Source organism: Geotrypetes seraphini, chromosome 14 (assembly GCF_902459505.1).
Source record: "Geotrypetes seraphini chromosome 14, aGeoSer1.1, whole genome shotgun sequence".
Classification (NCBI taxonomy): domain Eukaryota; kingdom Metazoa; phylum Chordata; class Amphibia; order Gymnophiona; family Dermophiidae; genus Geotrypetes; species Geotrypetes seraphini.
Window position 1 is genome coordinate 50,010,313 of NC_047097.1, and position 24,729 is coordinate 50,035,041.

At 42.3% G+C, this 24,729-nt stretch overlaps 1 protein-coding gene and 1 long non-coding RNA gene across 5 annotated transcripts in view; both read left to right on the forward strand.

Moving 5' to 3' along the window:
• Positions 1-393: 393 nt before the first annotated feature.
• LOC117348074 lies at positions 394-2,712 on the forward strand. The gene is made up of 2 exons (XR_004536908.1): positions 394-507; positions 2,390-2,712. It is a non-coding gene; the product is annotated as an uncharacterized LOC117348074 (long non-coding RNA).
• Positions 2,713-6,786: 4,074 nt separating this feature from the next.
• The window catches only part of PPCDC (phosphopantothenoylcysteine decarboxylase), a 38,624-nt gene continuing 20,681 nt past the window's right edge, over positions 6,787-24,729 (forward strand). For 2 of the 4 annotated variants that reach the window (XM_033920952.1, XM_033920954.1), the window contains exons 1-2: positions 6,787-7,022; positions 21,787-21,882. In XM_033920952.1, the coding sequence (XP_033776843.1) occupies positions 6,873-7,022; positions 21,787-21,882 (246 nt within the window). In that variant the 5' untranslated portion in view covers positions 6,787-6,872. The remainder of the gene's footprint in view (positions 7,023-21,786; positions 21,883-24,729) is intronic. The other 2 variants (XM_033920953.1, XM_033920955.1) reach the window with 1 other exon arrangement.

Here is a 24,729-nt window from a genome sequence, read left to right on the forward strand (position 1 = left end):
CTTCTATAGATTGTAACTGTTAGATACCTGTTGACAAAAAAGTGGACTTGACCTCCCCACCTGGGGAACAAATAAAGTAGCTAAGAGCCTTGCGTGTTCACATCAGAATTTGAGATCTGCTTTGTTTCTTTTTTGAATATCTAATGCTTCACTTAGGCTCACTACCACTTCCTTACCATATATCATTGAGCAATATCCAACAACAAATTTGTGTGGCTCAACACCTTAAGGCATTGCTATGTTCAGCTGATGCCAGCAGGTAGGGTGTTCAAAACCCCATCAAACCATTTTTGCGGTGCCTGGCCCACCTGGGTGCATATTGATGATGTAGTGATGATGTCAGAGTAGTGTGACCAAAAATGGCCATTTTTTCTGCTGAACCAACATGAAACGTGAGTGTTCTCTTTGTTTTTGGGGTTTTTCCTGAGAGTTGGAAATGGGATGTATCAAATAATTCAAAAGAAAAAAGTTGTGAAAAAACAGCTATATCTAGAAATGCTGAATTAAGTGAGTCACAGAATTTATGACTTTAAACAAGATATTTTGAGGGGAGAGGGGAAATAGACTATAGCATTATAGTGAACATGTATTCTGCTTGAGCTGGTTTGAGACATGGCTGGTCAATACATTTTAGAAGTGTCCCCAAAAGTTGACTATCAGGCTTCACCATGTCTCTGGCCAGGGGTAAAAGAGTTAATAGTGCAAGTTGGAACCCCTAACACTACATCCTCTCTTGACTTTGCACAGTGGAGGAAGAAAAGTGCATCTCTTTCCACATATATAGTGTTGTACTACATGCAATGACTGCCTTTTCCGGGGTTTCCATATGGCTATGGTTTGTAGGTAGCAATGTTCTTCTGAGTGTCACAGACAGTGGGGCTTTTTAAAATCTATATGAGCTACAAAGCTAACTGAAGGCTGTGTTTTGGAATGTGTGCCAACATTGTGGATTAGCGAAGAATTGGACAGTCTTTATATGTGTGGCTGAATATCCACTGAGTTTGGGGAATACCCTGCACAGCTTCTAACTAGCTCAACTACTTCATTGAGAGGTGCAGTGCAAGCTGCACTGTGTACCAAGGGTGGGGTGACAGCCAAAGCTAGAAGGATGCTATAAAACTAAGATGTATGGCAGGGGTCTCCAAAGTCCCTCCTTGAGGGCCGAATCCAGTCAGGTCTTCAGGATTTCCCCAATGAATATGCATGAGATCTATGTGCATGCACTGCTTTCAATGCATATTCATTGGGGAAATCTTGAAGACCTGACTGGATTCGGCCCTCAAGGAGGGACTTTGGAGACCCCTGGTGTAAGGGGACAGACTCAAAAAGATCTCAATATATTGTGGTATGCCTGCTAGGAGTGTCCTTAAGGTAGCAGAGCTGGTTGAGGTTGTTAGATACATTCCAGCTTTGAGAAAAACAGAAACTCCTGAAACTGGTGTTTTCTCCAGAAGCACCAGAGGGAGCAAGAGAGCAGAAGGGTCTGAAGTGCAATTCACATTGAACTGAAAGCAGTTTTAATTAGGAAGCTGAACTCTTTCACCTGGTGGTTGGGGGGTGGGGCATTTGCCTATTAAATGCTAGCTGCACTGCTAAGAGCAGTGGTTTCAAACTCTTGGCCTGCTAGGTACTATTTGGAGGACCTCAGTATGTTTATCACAGTCACAAAAGTAAAATAAAACAGTTTCTTGATCATATGTCTCTTTAGCTATAAATTATAATATTATTATTAAGACTTAGCCAAAAAGAAAGATTTATAAACTATAAAGAGTTTTACCTCATGCAAAATTGTCATTTCTTTAATAAGACATTAAGTATTTTTTCTGAGGCCCTCCAAGTACCTACAAATCCAAAATGTGGCCCTGCAAAGGGTTTGAGTTTGAGACCAGTGGCTAGGATAGGAAAAGAGAGCGGTCCTGACTGAGGAAGTAGCCAAGCCACATGGCCAGGAAGAAGCCAAGGTTGAGGGTCAGGCAACAGGAGATTTGCCATAAGCCATGGACCTAAGAGAAGCAAATGCAGACCAACAAGCAATAGAGGGCTGTTTGAACTAAGGCAAGTGAGATGATTATGAAATGCTGAGCGTGTTTAAAAGTAGAGTGGTTTCGCCTCTTGCTAGAGACTTTGAGTGTTTGTTTGTTTTTTTGCAATAAAGAACTCTTTGCTATACAGTATTGTGTGATACCCAAGTTCTAGGAGGAACCATTGAAAGTTTTATTTCTCTTGTGGGTTTTTTTTCTCTCTCTGGGATTGTGTAAGAGACTGGATAGTGCAGAAGCATAGGAGCTGTGCTGATTAATCCAGCACAGCTCTGAAAAGAAGTTGGGTGTTTTTTTTTTGTTTGTTTTCTTTCCTGCTCTAACTCAGAGATTTATATGTTTCAACTCAGGGTGAGAACGGAACTCTTTTGCAAATATTCTACCTGTGTGCATTTCCTTCCTGCCCTACATGTGGCTTAAAGAACACCTGAATAAGGACCTGGAGGGAAGACTCTGAGAGGCACAGAAGAACCCAGAAACGTTTTGGTTGTTGCAAGTATGAACTGATGCTGGAATTTTCTTTGGATTGGGAGCATACTGACACTGTGAACTGTGTTCTGATTTTTGTCTTTTGAATTGTTCTGTTTGGACTTTCTTTTGAGGCTTTTTGAGGCTTCTTTTGAGGCCTTTTTGAACTGAGTTATAATAAAGCATAGTTCATATTTCAGTTACAGATAGTGCGTGGTATCTTAATGGTTAAACACCAGTACTCAGTAGTCTCCTAAAATTTGTGCTTCCCCTAGAGCAGGGGTCTTAAAGTCCCTACTTGAGGGCCGCAATCCAGTCAGGTTTTCAGGATTTCCCCAATGAATATGCATGAGATCTATGTGCATGCATTGCTTTCAGTGCATATTCATTGGGGAAATCCTGAAAACCCGACTGGATTGCGGCCCTCAAGGAGGAACTTTAAGATCCCTGCCCTAGAGGCACATGCTAACCCCTGTCACACGCCACTCAGACCAGCTGCCGCCGGAGGGTGGATGTGACAATATGTATACTTTGGAGAAAAGGTGGGAGAGGGGAGATGTGCATAAGGTGAGTCTTTCATTTGAAAGGAAGCTCTGAAATGAGAACGCAAGAATTGCCTTACTGGGTCAGACCAATGGTCCAGCAAGGCCAGTAGCCCGTTCTCACGGTGGCCAATGCAGGTCACTAGTACCTGGCCAAAACCCAAAGAGTAGCAACATTCCATGCTACCCATCCAATAGAGCAGGGTTAGGGAACTCCGGTCCTCGAGAGCCGTATTCCAGTCAGGTTTTCAGGATTTCCCCAATGAATATGCATTGAAAGCAGTTCATGCAAATAGATTTCATGCATATTCATTGGGGAAATCCTGAAGACCCGACTGGAATACGGCTCTCGAGGACCGGAGTTCCCTACCCCTGCAGTAGAGGCTTCCCCATGTCTTAATAATAGACTATGGACTTTTCCTCCAGGAATTAGTCTAAACCTTTCTTAAAACCAGCTCAGGAGTTATCTAAGTAAATACTTATTTTAATAGAAGGAGTGGTAGATGCATGGAACACTCTCCCAGAAGAGGTAGTGGAGACAGAGAATGTCTGAATTCAAGAAAACCTGGGATCTCTTAGGGCAGGGGCATCAGTCACTCCTCGAGGGCCACAATCCAGTCGGGTTTTCAGGATTTCCCTAATGAATATGCATGAAATCTATTAGAATACAATGAAAGCAGTCCATGCAAATAGATCTCATGCATATTCATTGGGAAATCCTGAAAACCCGACTGGATTGCGGCCCTCGAGGAGGGACTTTGACACTCCTGTCATAGGGAGATGAAAAGATAATGGTTTCTGCAGATGGGCAGACTGGATGGGCCATTTGGCCTTTATCTGTCATGTTTTTATGTTTCTGGGGGAGTGGACAGCTGGCCCACTGCGTCCAGAAACAACCTACTCTGCCGATTTCCCAAACCAGCAGCAGTAATCTTTCCATTCAGCCATCCATCATGGACCCTCCTGCTTGTCCCTATATCCGTTGATCCCCCTCTCCCCGGTGTCATTTTCTTGTTCCACCACAGCAGAGTTGGTAAAGGCAGGGAAGTGTAGAAAGATTCCACGATGACTGCATTTAAGTTAACAGCTGCTGCTGCTTGAGAATTATACAGCAGTGGTGGGAAGGCGAGTAGGCAAGGTAATGGGGAGAAGGAAGAAAGATGGGGGCAGATGCTGGCTGGAAGGGGTGGAGATGATATATGATGGAAGGAGGGGAGAAGCAAAAAAGGCCACATTCTGAATGGGGGAAGAAGCTACAGTTAGATAATGGAGGGGGGTGAGGGAAAGAGATGGCAAGCTGTGGGTAAACTTAGTGAAAAGAGCCATTGAGGACTGGATACGAAGAAAATGTCATCTAGACCAATGTTCTTCAACCGCTGGACCGTGGACCAGTGCTGGTCTGCAGAAATTTCTTGCTGGTCCACAGGACCGGCATGTGCATTGGGCCCGAGATAGTGATCTTCAACCGCCGGTCCATGGTGCGATGGATGCAGCTTTATCTTTGGGCTGAATCCCTCTTCTTGACTGCTGTGGGCAGCGGCTCCTATGCGCCTCCTGCACTTGAACCGGAAGCCTTCTCTCTGACATCACAACGTCAAAGGGAATGCTTCCGGATGAGGCACGGGACGCACGAGGAGCAGCTGCCCGTGGCTTTGCACTGAGGCAGTGAGGAAGAGGGAGCCGGCCCGAAGGTAACACCGGAGAGGGGAGAGCAGCAACTGCAGGCTTTCAATTGGTGGCTTCCCCTGTTGGCTCCTGCTGGCAAGGGAGTCTCTGATCAGCTGTCTTTTTAATAGGCGCAGCTGTTGTGCATGCACAACACACACGCACAAGAGTTGCGCCTATTAAAAAAAAAAAAGACACCCCCCCCATTCCTCTGAGCTCTTCTGACAACCCCCCACCGTCTACTACTACTACATTTATCATCTATAGTGCTGAAAAATGCATGCATTTAACGTACAATAGACAGTCCCCATTCTGAAGAGTTTACAATCTAATTTGGACAGACAGGATATATAGCGTTGGGGAGTTTCTTGCAGACAGAATGATAGGATGGACATAGGTAGTTATGGTGAATAGGAATTACCATGTTTCTCTGAAAATAGGACACTGCCTTATATTAATTTTGGGTCAGAAAAATGCACTAGGGCTTATTTTCGGGGGATGTCATTTTTTTTTTCATGTACAATTAATCATCTCTCCCTTCCTCTCCTCTCCTCCACCCCAATTCTTCCTCTTTCCTTTATCTCCCCCACATATGCAGCATCTTTTCTCCCCTCTCACCCATCCCCTTGGGCTTTCCCTCTGCAGCATATTTGTATCCCCCTCCCTCTGTGAAGCAGAACCCTTGCACAGCATCTTTCTATCCCTCTCCCCCCTGTGCAGATCCCTTGCACAGCATCTTTCTATCCCTCCCATTCCCTGTATAGCAGAACCTTTGCACAGCTTCAATCCCTCCATCCCATCCCCCCCCCGCGCAGAACTCTGCTGACCCTCCCACTGCGAGACAGACATACCTCCCTCCAAAAAGCAATGTCGGCAGTACGTTAAACAGGCTGCTTCGCGGCTTTCCCCTGCTAGGGCCTTCCCTGTGCTGCGTTGATGACATCATCATCAGTGATGCGGCAGAGGGTAGGACCCGGTGGAAGAAGACTGCGAAGCAGCCTGTTTAAAGTGCTGCCGATGCTGCTGTTTGGAGGGAGGTATGTCGGTCTCGCAGTGGGAGGGTCAGCAGGGTTCAGCAGCGGGGCGGAATGGGCAGGGCTTCAGGGGCGATCTAACTAGGACTTATTTTCAGGGTAGGTCTTATTTCCGGGGAAACACAGGGTAGGAGTTGAAAGCAGCACTGAAACAGTGGGCCTTTAGCTTGGATTTGAATACTGCTAGAGACAGCGCCTGACATAATGACTCTGGCAGTTTGTTCCATGCATACAGCACAGAAAGATAGAAGGGCTGGAGTCTGGAGGTGGCCGTGGAGGAGAAGGGTATGGATAGGAGGGACTTGCCCGATGAACAGAGTTCATGGGGAGGGGGGGGGTGGAGAGAAGTGTGGAGAGATATTCAGGGGCTGTAGAGCGAGTGCATGGACCATTCAGGCCTTTATCTGCCGTCATCTACTATGTTCTGTTCTGTGTAGGTCAGTAAGAGGAACTGTATTTGGAAATGGATGGGGAGCCAGTGAAGGGACTTGAGGAGAAGGGTATTATGAGCTTGGCGGCTCTCGCAGAATACAAATTGTGAGTGGGATGGGGCGAGGACTGTTTAGGAGGGCAGAGATTGGAACTGACATCCCTGGCAGAAAATAAGAGAAGGAGTAAATGAATATAGATGAGACTAATAGGAGCATGTGAGGGATTGAATTGCAGCCCAGATGCATACAGCGAGAGTGGGGATAGATGAATGAGAGGGAGAAAGCGTTGAAGTTTTGGACCTGAGAAGAGGGTGTACCGTAAAATAAAAGGCCGGGAGGAGAGAACACATCCCTTCCAGCTGGCAGGCCCGACAACACACAGCACACCGTACTTTCAATACGAAACCGGCAGGGGGGATGCCTACTCCCTTCTGCCTGTCCGTTTAATATAAGACCCTCCCCCTCCCGTACTTTCTACCGAAGACCGGTAGGCCCGCCTCTTCCTGGGATGCACTGGGAGGGGCCTAAGGTACTGATTGGTTCGGGAGCCCGAGGCCCCGCCCAGGGGAGGGTGCTTGGCGTAGGACGTCATTTCTGGGACGGGAAGTCGAAAGCGGTCGGGGTCGGGAGTGTCTTCTCGTCCAAATGCGCTGTTAGGCCTGCGGGGGGGTCGGATTCGTTCTTTTTTAAAGGATGGAGCCGGAAGCTGCCGAGCAGCGTGCAGGCGTTTCCGCTCGGGAGTCTGTGCCGTCGAAAAGGTTTCATGTCCTGGTGGGGGTCACTGGGAGCGTGGCCGCTCTGAAGCTGCCCCTCCTCCTTTCTAGTCTGCTGGAGATCGCTGGGGTGAGTGAACGCTAAAAAAAAAAAAAAAAGTCAGCCCCGGCTTCAGACAGCTTGTGCTTTAAAATTGCTGCTAGATGGATGCAGTGAAAACGAGTAAGAGATTTCAGGGACTATTGCAACGAAAGCTAAAGTGGGGAAGAGCCAGCGCTTCAGGTTTAAAAACATATTCTACTAGTGAAGGAGGGACGTAGCTTATTTAAGTTCTTTCCAACCCCTCTGCATGTGTGGGAGTCGTGTGTATTGGCCTGACCCGGAGGAGACGGCTCAAACGCGCAGTTTAACCCTTTCAGGACCATAAGGATCGTAAGCCAATTTTTGTGGTTTTGACGACATTTTTATGGTAAAAAGGGCTTGCAGATGCCAAAAAATTGATTTTTTTTGTGAAATATCATTATTTTTATTTAAAAAATCACACTTCTGGCTTATGGACAGTGTGGCAAGTGAATCTTCTCGTCAATCTGGCAACGACGCTAATGAATGAATGTCGGAACCAGTTTGTTTACATAAAGGCAGTATCATATGGAATCTGTACATATCAAATTTAGAACTGTAGACTATCCCAATCAAAATTTATAGGATTTTAAAGTTATGGGACAAATATGTCCCTTGGTCCTGAAAGGGTTAAATGGAGTGATTTCATAGGTTTGGTACTGGGGAAGGGAGCGCTACCCCCCTCCCCCCCACGATTAAGGTTGGAGACCAATACAGCAACAGCATCCACACTTTCCCTGCTGCTGCTATAACCTCAATAACATAAGAATAACTATTCCGGGTCAGTCATTTAGCCCAGTTTCCTGTTTCTAAGGTCATCTCACAGTTCATGCTTCCCCAGAGCTGATAAAGTACTCTGCTGTTCCCAAATATTCCACTGGTTTGAAAATATATAAAAAAAAATACAGTTAAGCAATGTGTGATAATATGGTTAAATGTGTTTGTTCAATTTCAACGTGCAGAAAACAACAACAACCATAGCAAAAAAATTCAGAATGCAGACATATTTGCACATATTCCAAACCGCCCCTTCCATCCCCCACCCCCCCCAACAAAAACCCAAACAGAAAATCCCTGAATATAAGAAGGTAATAGATAAATCAATTAGGAGTTCAAGAGTCTACTCCGGGCCACCGATGGAAGGGTCATCCAAAATTGCTCCCAAATCACAGTAAATCTTCGCCCCGGTCCAGAGTCAAGATCAATAAAATGTCTATGTTCTAAGGAAGCATGTATGATTATCAATGATTTCCTATGTGTGATAATATAACTATTAGATGTCCCCATGAACAGTTTTGAAAGAATATATAAGAGAACACTTCCCTCTATAACAGTGGTCTCAAACCCTTTGTGGGACCATATTTTGGATTTGCAGATACTTGGAGGGCCTCAGAAAAAAAATAGTTAAGGTCTTATTAAAGAAATGACAATTTTGCATGAGGTAAAACTCTATAGTTTATAAATTCCTTTTGGCTAAGTCTTACTAATAATATTGTCATTTATAGCTAAAGAGACATGTGATCAAGAAACTGTTTTATATTACTTTTGTGATTATGATAAACATACTGAGGGCCTCGGGTTTGAGACCACTGCTCTATAAATAATAATGAAACTTTGCAATACAAGCTTTACATATGATAGGAATAGCTCAGAGACATGAAGGGGCACAACAGAGGGAGAAAACCTCCAGCCACCTCAAGACCCAATCATTGCTTAATCCTTTATACTTTTAAGCTTATTTTTAAATTTCAAAAAATTATTCTTAGTGAAACTCTCAATTTCCAAAAGATGTTCAGTAGGTGACAAAGCACTTAGCTAAAGCATGGCTTTTTGGTTCCCACGTGTCCACGTTTCATTATACTGCTTCAGGAAACCAAGCAGCTGTGAACTCAACTATACAGAAAGACAGCAATAGATGCTGTGTACCTAAAAAATTCAAGCAGAAACTTCTTACTCCAAATTAAGCACATTGTACCATAAATATTAAAAAATGGAACCTTAATATTGTGTAACACATAACACTTGTCACACTGGTTACTTTTCAAAAACAACCTTCTATCTTGAAAAGACGCTCTCAATCGCTGTGTAATGGCGAAACTAATGTCGACGTCAAAAATTTAAAGGGGCAAAACATCGACACGTCAGACGTGATGACATCAAAAACATCCTCCACTCAAACAATAACCTTCTGGAAAAGGGTTACACTGTCAATGTGTTTGATATCCGAAAAGGTTTTGAAAATGAAAAAGTTATTTTTTTTATTGGTGACCTGTGCAATAAAGAGAACCTGTTACCAGCATTGAAGGGGGTGAGTGTTGTGTTCTTCTTAGCTATTTCTGGGCAAGAATCCAAAGCTCAACCTGGTACTGTGCTTGGGTTCCAACTGGTGAATAATTACAGTACAAGTTTATGACACAAGTTTTTATCCTAACACAATACATCCTAGGGGTCTAATACCACTATACATAATATATAGTTTATAGGTTACAGTTAGCCATAGTAATCCTTACAGTGCAAGTTTTTTTCAATACACATTACGTTACTTGACTCTGAGACCTTCAGGAAACATAGTAGGGCATTCATATCTTCAACAGTTACCAATTTGATGGAGCTTATAGCCAAGATGTAAATCATATGTAAAAGTTATTAGTAGACTGACCTATACACTCATGATAATAAATCTTTTACTCATTTATGTGATTTCTTTGTCCTCTAAATTGTCACATTGAGAAAGACACAAGGGAAGCAACTGCTTGCCCTGTATTGGTAGCATGGAATATTGCTACACCTTGGGTTTTGACCAGGTACTAGAGATCCTGAATTGGCCACCATGAGAACAGGCTACTGGGCTTAATGGACCATTGGTCTGACCCAGTAAGGCTATTCTTATGTTCCTATGTAAAGGGCAGGCTTTTGTCCAGAGTTTAGAGCATACTATGTCTGCCTTTAAGATGTATATGTCCTCATATATCAATTATCCAGGGCGGCTGCTATTTACCTGGATGCAGGTTCAGGAGCAATTCCTTTCTTATGTAGAAGAGAAGACTTTTTTTTTTTTTTAATTGTCTTTATTAGCAACTGCAAAGGGACATACAACCATGATCAAAGTAAGCATAAAAACATAGCAGGCAGCAGAAAAATAGCACTTGAAAACTATGACAGCAAGACTTTCTGTCCTGGTGGTTGTTAAAATAAATTGGACACAAAATGATGTGTGTTTTAATGAGCAGAATATTCAAGTTTGTTTAAAAGATATAAAGTAAAAATAATATAACTGTATATTTTGTATCCAAAGGTAGAAAAGAAGACACATTAAAATTCTGATAATGTTCTCCCAAAGACAAGTTTTGAAATACTATACATTTATACTTTCCTTGACATCATTCTGTAGAGATTAGCAACTGGTAACGTAGTCAGGCTTTTCCAAAAACATCATCTTTGCACGCACATCCTTTGCCTACATAGTACATTTACAAAAACATATTTTTTAACTAGTATATAAGCCCGTTACATTAAAGGGTGCTAGAATATATGTCTGTCTGTCTTTCTTTATTTCTGTCTCTCTCCCTCCCACTGTCTTTCTTTCTGTCTATCTCTTTCCCTGGCCCCCTTTGTCTGTCTGTCTTTCTGCATCTTTCCCTGCCCCTGTGTATTTCTTCTTTTCTTTCTGTCTCCTTCCCTCCCACTGTCTGTCTTTCCTTCTATCCCTCCCCCTCCATTTTTTTTGTGCAGCAGCAGCATATTTCCCTCCCCCCACCCCACTTCCCTGTGCAGCAGCAACATAATTTCCCTCCCCCCCACTTCCTTGTACAGCAGCCATAGCAGCATTCCCTCCCCCTCCATTTCCCTCCCCCCACACCACTTCCCTGTGCAGCAGCATTTTCCCCTACCCCCCCTTTCCCTTCCTGCGGTCTGGCCGGCTCCCTTAGTCCCTTGCCGCCCCCCTCCCTTCCCGCGGTCCCGACAAACCTGCTTACTGAAGCAGCGTCCGCAGCACTCTACACACACTGCTTCGGGGCCTTCTACTGCCCTGATTTACTCTGGCACGTCCCTGATGACATCATCAGAGATGCAGCAGAGCAAATCAGGGCAGGAGAAGGCCCCGAAGCAGCGTGTATAGAGCGTTGCGGACGCTACTGGAGTTGGCAGGTTTGTCGGGACTGCGGGAAGGGAAGGGGGGTGGCAAGGGACTAAGTGAGACGATCAGACGGCGGGAAGGGATGGGAGGGTCAGAACGCGATGGGAGGGTCAACGTGGGTTCGGGTGCTTCGATGAGGGGTGAGAGGGGGGGTTCCGACAAAATTACTTACTGTAAGTGAGGGGGGAGCCGGCAAGACCGCAGGGACCGTTTTATGCACGCATGCGCACTCCTGCCTGCCACGGACATACGGATCACGTATCACGCAGGTAGGAGTGCGCATGTGCGCTTAGCGTTTTATTATAGTAGATGTAATTATTCAATTAACCTCTTCTATCCTGGAACAAAAGTAAAATACATAGAAACATAGAAATAGATGGCAGATAAGTGCCACGGCCCATCTAGTCTGCCCACCCCAATGACCCTCCCCTACCTTTCTCTGTGAAGAGATCCCATGTGACGATCCCATTTGGCCTTAAAACCAGACACGCTGCTGGCCTCAATTACCTGAAGTGGAAAAGACTATTCCAGTGATCAACCACCCTTTTGGTGAAAAAGTATTTCCTGGTATCACCGTGCAGTTTCCCGCCCCTGATTCTCCACGGATGCCCTCTTGTTGCTGTGAGACCTTTGAAAAAGAAGATATCCTCTTCCACCTCGATACAATGTAAGTTAGGCAAATTCACTTCTACATTAAGCCCAGTAGGAGATAGTGTTTCACTTTTTTCTCTTTATATCTTTTGACCTATTGAAATATAAATTATTTCTGTACAGGCCTGCATCCTCTAACATTTGCAGAAGTAGATAGACAGTGGGTTCTTATGATTTCATCCTTCCTGTATTGGTCACAAAAACAACTTCTAAAATCTCTTAACACGAGCCTGAGTGCAGATTTAAAATATCTTAAAAATATTGATCTTTTAATTACAGTATCTCATGCATTTTCACTAAAATCCTAATTTTAATTCCCAAACTTTAATATCTGTTCACTTAGTTTTGATTTATTCATGAAGCCTAGTATTGTTTTAATCCAGCAACCCAGCTTTCATATTACCTGCCACTCCTGTCACACCTGGAAATTCCAGAATCTCTCAACACAATATATTAATGAACAATTGTTAATTCAGAGCACAAATTAGTGTTTGTTTATTTACAGTTTCCACACCTATACAAAATATTTTTGTGTTTTTTGCATTTTTATAACTTGAAGAGCTACCATATTTGGAGGTTAATGTATGCTGTTACCACAAACTTCTGTGCATAAACCAGAATGGAATTGTCCAGATCAGAATGATGTGCACTAAAAAAGTGTCCTCTAATTCATCTGATAATATAAAAAAAAACTTTATTTCTCCAATGTCACAATGATGCATACAACGACTCAATGACTCGACATTAACATGTTTCGGCCAATAGGCCTGCCTCAGGAGTCTTGAATTACCGAGAATGGCATTTGCTGAATCCTAGCTAGACTGCTGTTAATGTTTAAAATTTGCACAAACTTCTATGTCAGAGACCGCAAAGCAGGAAATGGAAGAAGAGGCTAGCACAGGGAATTACTATTGGTTAGAGAGAAGCAGGAACACAGCTTTCTCCTCTCCACATTGCAATGCTGAAGGATACTGTAACTTGCACAAAGCAGAGATTAATACAGGCAGTGGAGGGGGAGAGGAAATCCACACATCAACAGTTAAAAACCAAACCACATTAGTTGGCAGACTGCATTGATGAGCCTGGTCTATATTTGCTGCCAGCTACTATGTTACTATAACACAAATAGATACTTAGTGATTTACAGTGCCCATACACTGTAAAACGTAAATACATAGATAGGTGTTTTTTTTTGGATCACCCAAACAGCTACCACTGAAATTCTGTGCATCCCATAGCATCGACATTTGAAAACACCAGCTTTGTAAAATCTGTATGTACGAATGTGCCATGTAGGAGCTTCAGCCAGTAAACTTAATGGTTCTCTGTATTTGTTCCAGCATGTTTTCTTGTATAGGTCCCCAAGAGTGGGATAATCTTCCTCGACACGTATATTAGCAGACAAGTTTAAGTAGCTTTAAAAAAATTGTTAGAGACATCTTTTCTGTAAGATGAAATACAGGAGTTGAATTATATGTTAGGATGCAGGCACTGGTGATGCCTTTTTTTGAGATTTTATTAAGTTTCATATCATCATTGTGTATATATTGTGATTAGTGGATTATTGTTTTGTATGTGTTTAGACTGTGTATATATTTTGTTGTGACTCCTTTGGGAAAGGCGGGATACAAATAAATAAAAACATAATGTCTCAGATCTTGGCACCTGGCAGACATCTTCAGGTCTGGCTGATGCCCTTCAGAAGAGAATCACTGATCTGTACCTTTCAGTTTTGGGCGTCATTGTTGACTCCACACTTTCATTTAATGACCATCTCAACTCTCTGGTAAAAAAGTTTTTTAGGCCCCGATTCTGCAAATTGCGCCTATCTTTAGGCATGCTTTTGACGTCCGCGGGGCACATGTCGCGCTTAGCGCCACTTAGGCATCCACTGTGCGTCTCCAATAATACAATTTTTTCACTTGTAGACGTCCCTACAGTGTATTTAGTTATATGTAAAAATGTGTTTTTTTACTGATTCTTTTCCATTATTTCAGGATTGTAAGCTTTAACATAATAAAAACATAGTATACAATCTTTAAAAGGATATTTATATAATATATTATTTTCAGTGGGAGTTGAACTGGGAACATCAGTGTGAATCTTGAAAAAAGTGACATACTTACACTCTAATCTTCATTCTAATCCACTGTACTAGACAATGAGCCATACAATAATAGCAATTCTGGTTTTATTATACTGTTCTGTACAGGCGTCATTATAGCAGTTAATTCTGCTGGGATAGATACCAGGAGACAACACAAGGTGGATTTGCTGCCCTGTCATATTCTTTTTCTTCATTATTACAGGATTGTAAGCTTTAACATAATAAACACAAAAAAAGTAACACAGTATGCCATCTTTAAAAGGATATTTATAATATTTTGTTTTCAGTGAGAGGGACTGACTGGGGGTTGAACTGGGAACATCAGTGTAGAAGGGTGTAATTTTAACCTCTGTGCTACAAAGGAAGCTGCAGAGTAATTGTAAAATTAGCTCCTATAAGCAGTGTAAAGAATAGCTGTTTGAGCATTGTTTGGGCTTTAGATAGACGTGGTTTAGGCTTCAGAAAGATGGTAGAAACATAGAAACATAGAATATGACAGCAGAAAAGGGCTATAGCCCATCAAGTCTGCCCACTCTAATGACCCACCCCCCTGACTTTACTCCCTTAGAGATCCCACGTGAATGTCCCATTTTCTCTTAAAATCTGACACGCTGCTGGCCTTAATCACCTGTAGAGGTAGACTGTTCCAATGATCGACCACCCTTTCTGTGAAGAAGTATTTCCTGGAATCACCTCGAAATTTCCCTCCCCTGATTTTCAGCGGATGCCCTCTGGTGGTCGAATGACCTATAGGACAGAAGATATCATCTTCCACCTCGATACGGCCCGTGACATATTTGAACATCTCAATCATGTCACCCCTCTCTCTTCGTTCCTCTAGTGAGTACAGCTGCAATTTATTTAGCCTTTCTTCATACGTGAGATCCCTGAGCCCCGAGACCATCCTGGTGGCCATTCGCTGAACCGACTCAATTCGCCGCACATCTTTCCGGTAGTGTGGCCTCCAGAATTGAACACAATACTCCAAATAAGGTCTCATCATGGATCTGTACAGTGGCATTATCACTTCAGGTCTCCTGCTGACAAAACCCCTACGGATACAACCCATCATTTGCCTTGCCTTGGAGGAAGCCTTTTCCACTTGATTGGCAGCCTTCATGTCATCACTAATGATCACCCCTAAATCATGTTCTGCCGTGGTCCTAGCCAAGGTCTCACCATTTAGTGTGTAAGTTCTGCATGGATTTCCCTTACCCAGGTGCATTACTTTACACTTTTTAGCATTAAAGCATAGCTGCCAAGTCGATGACCACTGTTCCAGTAGTAGTAGGTCCTGCATCATACTGTCAGGCAAAATGCTTTTGCCTACTATGTTGCACAGTTTGGCGTCGTCGGCAAACAAAGATACTTTTCCTCTAAGCCCTTGGGTCATATCACCTATGAATAAGTTGAATAGAATCGGGCCCAAGACCAAGCCCTGTGGTACTCCACTGGTCACGTCTGAAGTTTTGGAGGGGGTACCATTAACCACTACCTTTTGAAGTCTACCGTGTAGCCAGTCCCTAACCCATGTAGTTAGTGTGTCCCCTAATCCCAGCGATTTCAGCTTGTTCAATAACTTGCGGTGTGGGACGCTATCAAAAGCTTTGCTGAAGTCCAAATATATCACGTCCAGAGTCTCCCCGGCATCCAGTTGTCTAGTTACCCAGTCAAAGAAGCCAATCAGACACGAGTTCTATGGATGCTATTTAGGCAGCCCTGTAGGTCATCCATTGAGCTTTCTCTGGGCATCAGATAGGCGTTATTTGATGGATAGATGTTTCTCTCAATGGGATGTAGGCAGATTTTGGACGTTTCCAAAGTGATCTTCTAAATACAGTTAAGGGATTTTATTTTGTGATTCAGCCAGCACATAAACAGGACACATCCATACAAGCATATTGAATTTAAAACTTACCGGTACTCATTTCCTGGCTAAAGAAGCAATGTTACAGCACATGAAAATCACAGCTTTAAGTTTCTTGCTCCAAATAACACTTTCTTTCTCACTAAACATTGCTCCAATCAGCTCATTCTTCAAAGCAAACAAAGCCCATAACTTCATTTGGCAAAGCTTAAAATCAGAATAAAACACATTACAGACCTGAATGTGGCTTCTAGTTCATTGCAAAGGGAGGTGTGCAGCTGCACAATACTAACCTCATTGTGAGATCATCAAGTGCACCTGCAAAGTACAATGCCACCATTTAAAAGATGGGTTGAGAGTTGAACTCATGACCTCTGCAAGATCAGCACAGAGCTTTTACTCATTGAGCTACACTATCTTCCACTCCAGTTTCTCTGACTCCCTTGTCATATCATAGCTTAGTGATCTGTTAAGATATGATCTGCTTAGCTATCATATCACTGTTAGCTGAGACAAAAGACTGTTAGCTCAACGGCTTAAAGCACTGCTTTCATTGTCCCAAAAGCCAGAATCTCAATTATGGTTGAATAAATGTGACATGGGAGTCAAATACTGCTGTTTATATCAATTGCAAACTCCTCTTTTGGAATTTTTTGCTTCTAGTATTGCTAATGTGCTGTTTGAGATGAAAATTAGATTTGATTGGTCTGTATCATGTAATTTTTATTAAAATGAGTATTGTGTCAGCTGAAGTAAATGAGGGAGTTGAACCCACACCAGGCTCATACACTAACCTTCATTCTAACCACTTTGCTAGACAATGAGCCATAAAATAACAATTCAGGTTTGATTATACTGTTCCATATAGGTGTCGTTATGGCAGTAGCTACGGCGTGGTTGCGGCTCCGTAGCGGAGCGCCCAAAGTACGCTTAAACGGCTGCAGTTAAGCATATCTTAAGCTGTCAGGGTAGGAAACTTATCCCCTGATTAAAGAAGCCATTTCTGGCTCACCAAGTTAAGGCACCTTGTTCATCCGCTCCAGCTCTCATATAGTACCATTTTCTCAAATATTATGCTGTTTGCAGGCTGTGAGGCAGGAGACATGCTAGCCCATGCCCCTCCCTCCTCCCCCTCCGAAACATAGCACAGCTACCCTGTTTGCCACCCCCTAAGGGCCACCCCACTTCTCTCCTTTGCAGCATGGGCCTCATGGAACATTAGATAAGACAAAGGTCAATGTGACAAAGTAGCTGAAGTGGTGCTTATTAAGGAAACACTAATGCCCGGATGCTACTCAATGTATCTGAATGGGCCCTGGCCTTCCTATTGTAAATAAGCACAAGATCAAAAATGGTTTAAGATTTTTATTGTAGAACATCTAGAATCATTGCACAGTCCAGAAAAGCAGCATGCAAGTGTAACATCAGGCAACTGTAGTTCAATGAGATGGATGACAGGTATGCAGAGTAAGCCATGCCTAGGTTCAACTGTGGTTGAATTGTTAAGGTCCCATAATCTCCTGGTAGGAGAAGGCAGGCTGTAGAAAAAGGAAGATGGATTGAGACAAATTAAGAGTATATTGTTGAGTTTTAGGCTCTTTTACAAAGGTGCGCTAAATCAATGCATGCGCTAACTGCTAACACGTCCATAGGATAACATGCACACGCTAACATTTAGCACGCGCTAATGGCGCCCTAAAGGGCAACGCCTTTGACGTGTAGTAAATTTTAATGCGTGCATGTTATCCTATGGACACATTAGCGGTTAACGCATGCGTTGATTTAGCGCACCTTTGTAAAAGAGAGCCTAAAACTCACCAATTTACCGTTCTCTTAGAAAATCATCAAGAAGTACACCCTAGTGAAGGAAAAAAGTGTGAAACATGTTAGCATTGTGAAAATGTATTTAATTCATCATAAGGGCTATTCAGGGAAGAGGTATAGTTATTACAGTGCAGATAGTAAGCAAAATTTGAAGTCAAGTAAAGGATATCTAGTGTAAGCAAACAAAGGTTGCAATACATCATTCTCACCTATTTTTTCTTTTTTGGTATGCTGCTTGCAATAACTCTTTGTCCAGCTGCAAGCTAGTGTGCTGAAACCAGTTTTAACAGACCTGCTTTGGCCTCTGGGAAACACAAGGGGAGTCATTAGCCACTCTGGGGACCTGAAATCAGGAGAAAAGGGGGAAAATGTTAAAAATACATCTGTGGCAAAAGTAAAAAGCAGACGACGTGGGGGAATATGTCACAGCACAGTCTGAAAATAACACCCAGAATGAACAGTGTTGGACTCCTAAAAAGAAGAGGCAGCTGCATCTGAACCCTTTTTATAATAAGAATGCCTAACAATTACCACCAAAACTGATTAGTCTTTTGAGCTGCCTCTATATGACTCTAAAAAGAATTACCTTTAGCTCTATGAGTAAAAGCACTGCTTCCATCTTCCCAACATCATAGGTTCCACTCTCGGGTACGGTTAACACATATTCATGTAACTTGTATATCCATTTTCCTGACACCAAAGTTTTAAACAGCATGGGTGTTTTTTCAGCAAACACACCTGGAACCAATTTTTATCATCACTAATTCTCAGACCTGCTAATGGCCCTGTGGAATGGAGAGAGTTGTGGCAGATATCAGGGGGACAAAAAGTTAAAGGAGAATCACCATAAACAATAACGCAGAATGGGAGTTCAAAAGAAGAAATCGGTTCTGCCTCAGCTTTTTTGTAATAAAGACATTTAAGTAGCTAGCAATATTTGGTATCTGAGTTGTTAGTAAGGAGTTCCTTGCATAGGTGCAGCATATTCACCTGGAAAGATGAAAAATGTTAGAAAGACATCAATTGCAAATTACTATAGCTACTAATGGTCCTGTGAAATGGAGAGTTGTGGCAGATATAGGAAAGAAAAAGTTAAAAGATAATTAGAAAAGGTGAGGTCTCAGCAATAACACAGAATGGGAGTCCTAAAAGAGAAAACTCTGCTCTGATGGACCTTCTTATACTAAGCACCCCTAAGTGGCATCTGACATCATAGACACCGTTAAGACTTCCTGCCAGAAAATGTTCAAACTGGGTGTGGTTTGGCCAAACACACCTGTACTGACTTTTAATAATTTCCTTCACTTCTCAAAGCTTTGACAAGAAGCCATTTGTCATCTGCTTAGTCTGTAGAGGCTCCTGTTACCAAATTCTAAAAGGAATTCCCTCTGTAGCTCTATGCTTCAGCGCGCTGCTTTTATCTTTCAAATGTCAGGGGTTCAAGTCTTGAGTATGGTTAGCAAAAATATAATATTCATTTTTCTACCAGAAAACCTTCAAACTGGGTGTTCTTTGGCCATTCCTTTGCTTAAACATATTTGGGTTGAGCTTTAAAATGATCTGCAGCAATTCTCAGATGTCTAAAGCAGCCTGTTCTCTTATCCTAAACCCCTTCCCCCACCCCAACATACACTCCTCAGGCATGAAAACATACCCCCAATTCTAAAGCCAAACTGAATTTACCAATATTCCTAAACTCTATGTAGAAAATATCATTTTGGAAGCTCAAAGCACACCTAAGTTTCGCCCATAGAAAGTTGCATTCAGCCCAAGCAGAAACCACACTTAGACCAGCTTTTCATTCGCCTACAGTTTCCGCGATGTTTAGACGCAGTCTGCCTCCCAACTAGCATCTATCTTAAGCCTATCTCTAACCACGCCCAGGTTTCGCCCACATTATGCCCATGTCTACATACTTAGATGCGACTTTTCTTGAGAATGCCTACAAATATGGAGACGCGCCCTAAAACTCACGTCTACATTTTAAGCCCACTTAGCTAGCGCCTACCATTAACCACTTAAATCGGATGCCTAAATGGTGGGCGCCACTTAGGCGCACTTTGCAGAATCAAGGCCTTAGTCTCCACATGTTGAGAAAAGTGAGATCCTGCTTCCACCAACAACATTTTGTGGTCCTTGTACAATCAATCATTCTGTCCAGGCTGAACTATTGAGGAGAGTGTGGCGCAGTGGTTAGAGGAGAGTGTGGCGCAGTGGTTAGAGCTACAGCCTCAGCACCCTGAGACTTTGGGTTCAAACCCTGTACTTGTGCTCCTTGTGACCCTGGGCAAGTCACTTAATCCTCTAATGCCCCAGGTACATTAGATAGATTGCGAGCCCACCGGGACAGACAGGGAAAATGCTTGAGTACCTGATTGTAAAAACCGCTTAGATAACCTTGATAGGCGGTATATAAAATCCTAATAATAATAACTCTATCTATCTAAGTCTAACCAAGAAAAGTCTTCAAAGACTTCAGCAAATCCAGAATACTGCGGCTAGGTTGATCTTCGCAAAAAGCAAATTTGATTATGTTTCCCCGCTTCTGTCAAAACTTCACTGGCTTCCAGTAATTTCTAGGGTTCACTTTAAATGTGCCTGCCTAACATTCAAGATGTTGCAAGGCACTCTTCCTCCTCTAATTTCACTATCTTGGAATTCTACGAGACCTGATAACTACCAGATCAATCCAAAAACTTAAACTATCTTTCCCCTCATTAAAAGGCGTTATCTATGCTGGAAAATTAGGGAAATCTCTTTTCTTCAAAATCACTGAGCTTTGGAATAACCTTCCTGCCCTGGGCTCCTTCCAATTATTCCGAAAGCATCTGTAAACTTGGCTATTCTCAAAAATGTAAATCTCGCTACCCTTTTTATAATCACTAATACTTATTATGTTATTCCTTCCTTATATTAAAGTTCCTGTAAACCGTGCCGAACTCTATCTTTTTAGAGAAGATGCGGTATATAAACTTAAGTTTTAGTTTAGTTTACATCGTTATGGCTTATGGATTATTTTTGCCCAGTAGATGGCAATGTTACTCTTGACTGAATGCAACAAAACAGAAACTTGTTTTGTTATTTTAGAAATTGGAATTGTTTGATTTTGTGCCGACTGCTTTCCTGTTGTAGGGTATGTGCAAGTCACTGTCCAGTGGCATTCAGGGCCCCTTTTACAAAGCTGCAGTAGCAATTCTCCCATGGCAAATGTACCCAAGCCCATAGGAACTGAATGGGCTTCAGTGCATTTGCTGCAGGAGAACTGCTACCACGGCTTTGTAAAAGGGGCCCTTAGAGAGGAGAGTATGGCTTTCTCATGTCTTTCTAGATATGCCAAATATTCATAGGTTTTCTTCCCAGGATCAGCACATAGCCTGCCTCCAGTGATGGTGATCAGTGTTAACTTTGGCATTTTTGCCAGTGATTTATTTGCATAATGCAAATGAAGGTAAAAATAGAATACCAACTAGACTTTCCTATGAAATAGCATATCTGCAATAATGAAAGACTAAGTAAGTGTTTTCTCTAGGATTTTTTTTCAAGTTTAGAATAATTCAAATACTGTTGTGCTATTCTCTTGCAGTGTTTTGGATAAAAGGCTGGAAAGAGAACTAAAACGATTTAGGACTTGGCTGTGCCTCATATCAGTCTTGAAATCTTTGCTAAAGGGCATATGCATTCTTGGTGATGGTGTCACAGATGTGCACTGACTTTGCAACTTTACCTCCCACTTTTAGTCTGCTCTTGGTTTTGCTAGCTGTCAGGTGCTTGTGGTATATAATATACATAGAGAGATATAGCCAGATGTAAGCACCAGTGAATGTGATGCAATTTCATATGTGAACATAAGAACATAAGAAGTTGCCCCCGCTGAGTCAGACCAGAGGTCCATCTTGCTCAGCGGTCCACTCCCGCAGCAGCCCATCAGGCCTAGTGCCTGAACAGTGGTCCCTGATTAATTTTGTAACTTATCTCTAATCCCATCCCTATAATCTATCTCTACTCTTATCTGTACCCCTCAATCCCTTTGTCTTCCAAGTTCCACAACCTTGTTGTGATCGTTTATTGTTTGGGTAACAGGGGAGGAAGTGAAGAGTGTGCCTGAACATGCAGGTGTTTTCAAATAAGAGAGGGAAGTATCAGTCATTTTAATTATATCTCTCTGTCTCTTTGCTAACTTTGCTAGGTAGATGTTCAAGTAGTAACAACTGAGTCGGCAAAGCATTTCTATAATGCCCAGGAGATCCCAGTTCCTTTGTATAGTGACTCCGACGAATGGCAGGTCAGTAGCTCTGTTTTCAGCACTGGGTGAAGAGAAAACGGGGTTCGGATCATGGGTTCTTCCGCTGACTTTACAAAGCAACGGGAGATTCTACCTTATCAAGGCAGATACTCAAAGAAAACAGAGAAGGCGACCAGGTGGTACTCAATACTTTTAGTCTATGAAGACTCGACACGTACGTGTTTCGGCCCGAAGGCCTGCCTCAGGAGTCTGCACGCCCTAGCAATGGTTTCATGGTTCTTGAAACGGTTGAAGCGAGCCATGTAATTCAGGGTTTTCATAAAGACCTAAGAACATAAGAAGTTGCCCCCGCTGAGTCAGACCAGAGGTCCATCTTGCTCAGCGGTCCGCTCCCGCGGCGGCCCATCAGGCCTAGTGCCTGAACAGTGGTCCCTGATTAATTTTGTAACTTACCTCTAATCCCATCCCTATAATCTATCTCTACTCTTATCTGTACCCCTCAATCCCTTTGTCTTCCAAGTACCTATCCAAAGCTTCTTTGAACCCCTGTAGCGTGCTCCTGTTTATCACATCCTCCGGTAGCGCGTTCCATGTATCCACCACCCTCTGTGTGAAGAAGAACTTCCTGGCGTTTGTTCTAAACCTCTCCCCTTTCAATTTCTCTGAGTGCCCCCTTGTACTTATTGATCCCCTTAATTTGAAAAATCTGTCCTCAGATAGTTCCTGCTCATCTTCAGCACTCTTTAATAAAAGATAGGTTTTCAAAGCATGTCTGAATTGGTAATAGGTGTCGGAGGACGCAATTGAATGATTCATATCCTTGTCCCAAGAAGCTGGTGAAATTTCTTAGATTTACAACCCTTAACGGATGGAAACGCAAATAGCGCATGAGATTTCCTGGAGTGTTTTGAGATAGTAAATACAAATGTCTTCAAAAGATATTCAGGTATTGAGCCAGCATATGCCTTAAAGCAGATGCATCCGAACTTAAACTTGACCCGAACCTCCACTGGTAGCCAATGCAACTGTCTGTAGAAAGGTGTGACATGGTCATACTTCTTTAGATTGTAGATTAAATGAACAAACTGTCTAATATACCTGGGCAATGGGGGACCAAATGACCTGCCCAGGGTCACAAGTTCTGATGCTTACGATGTTCCAGCAAAATATACACATCTGAGTTCAGGAGGTTTTTTCAGCATTTTCAAACTCTTTGGGGAAGATGAGCTGCAGCTCATCCTTATCCATATCTCCAGCAAGCAGATCGTTAATCCCAGCAGCCAGCAGCGTGGAATGTTGCCCGCTATTTGGATTTTTGCCACATACTTGTGACCTGGGTTTGGATACTGTATAAACAGGATACTGAGCTAGATGGATCATCGGTCTGACCCAGCATGGCTATTCTTCTGTTAAGTTAGTTAGCTACGTGTCGAGTCTTCATAGAATAAAGATATTGAGTACCACCTGGTTGCCTTCTCTGTTTTCTTTGAGATCTTCCGCTGACTTTCCATGTGACTTTGAGCAAATCATTTCATCCTCCATTGTCTTAGGTGCACACTTTAGGGCCCTTTTTACTAAACTGTGTTATAATAATAATTTTATTCTTATATACCGCCATACCGAAAAAGTTCTAGGCGGTTCACAACAAGGTGAGCTAATACATGGGATACAATTAAAATACAAATTAGAATAATGGACTTAAAAACAGATAAAGATAGAAAGCATTTACAATATCATGCAGAAAATACCGGCATGGCAGGGAAAGAAGTAATACATAGAACAGATAAAATCCATCAAGTTGAATATAAGGAACTTGATTGAAAAAAAATGAAGCAGAATGCATTAAGATATCAGCCTATCAAGATTCCGGAATCCCAGAGAGTAACAAGATTCTAGAATCCCAAAGAGTAGCAACATTCCATACAGATTCTCACAGAATAATAATAATTTTATTCTTATATACCGCCATATCAAAAAAGTTCTAGGCGGTTCACAAAAAGGTGAGCTAATGCAAGGGATACAGATACAATACAAATTAGAATCATGGACTTAAAAGCAGATAAAGACAGAAAGTATTTACAATAAAATGGCAGGGAAAGAAGTAATACAACTAGCAATTCCATTTTGAGAAGAGCCAGCGGTTTGTTTAATGGATTGCAAGAAATAAGGAGACACCTGAAGATGGCAGATATCCCCTGAAGTAGCCAGTTTAGGCGAAACAGAAAGTCTTTTCTGTCGGGATTAGGAGCTGAAAGTCTCTCTGGAATTTTTCACCTCTTCAGATGAGTGGTTTTCTCCCTTAATTGTGGTTTTTTTTGCATTCTGTGCCTCTGATAATTCTTGCACAAATGAAATCGAGCTGTAGCCTTCATCACTAATTTAGTTAAGCTTGGGGTTCATATCATGAAATTTTGACATATCTACAGTTGCTCTATTTATATATATTTAAAAAAAGTGTTTGAAAAAAAGTGATTCTGAATGAATGAAAATCTCATCTATATAATTGTAGACGGAGTTTTTTTATAAACCTGTGATGATGTGTTGAGGGCTGGGTACTTGTGTAGTCCCAACCTCTCACAATTGAGGTTTATTTTTCTCCGTGTCATTTTTTTATTATTATTGTTATGATTTTCTATTTGTTCTAAGTGACGTCAATGCTTCTGTTGGATGCAGTTTGAATGAGCCCCTGCTAATAACTATATTTAACAATACGTATAAAATTTACACACAGGGAAAGAAGTAATACATAGAACAGATAAAACACATCAAGTTGAATATAAGGAACTTGATTGAAAAAATGAAGCAGAATGCATTAAGATACCAGCCTATCAAAGAGTTGAGTCTTTAACAATTTTCTAAAATCAAGATGGCGGTGACGTGCAGTAT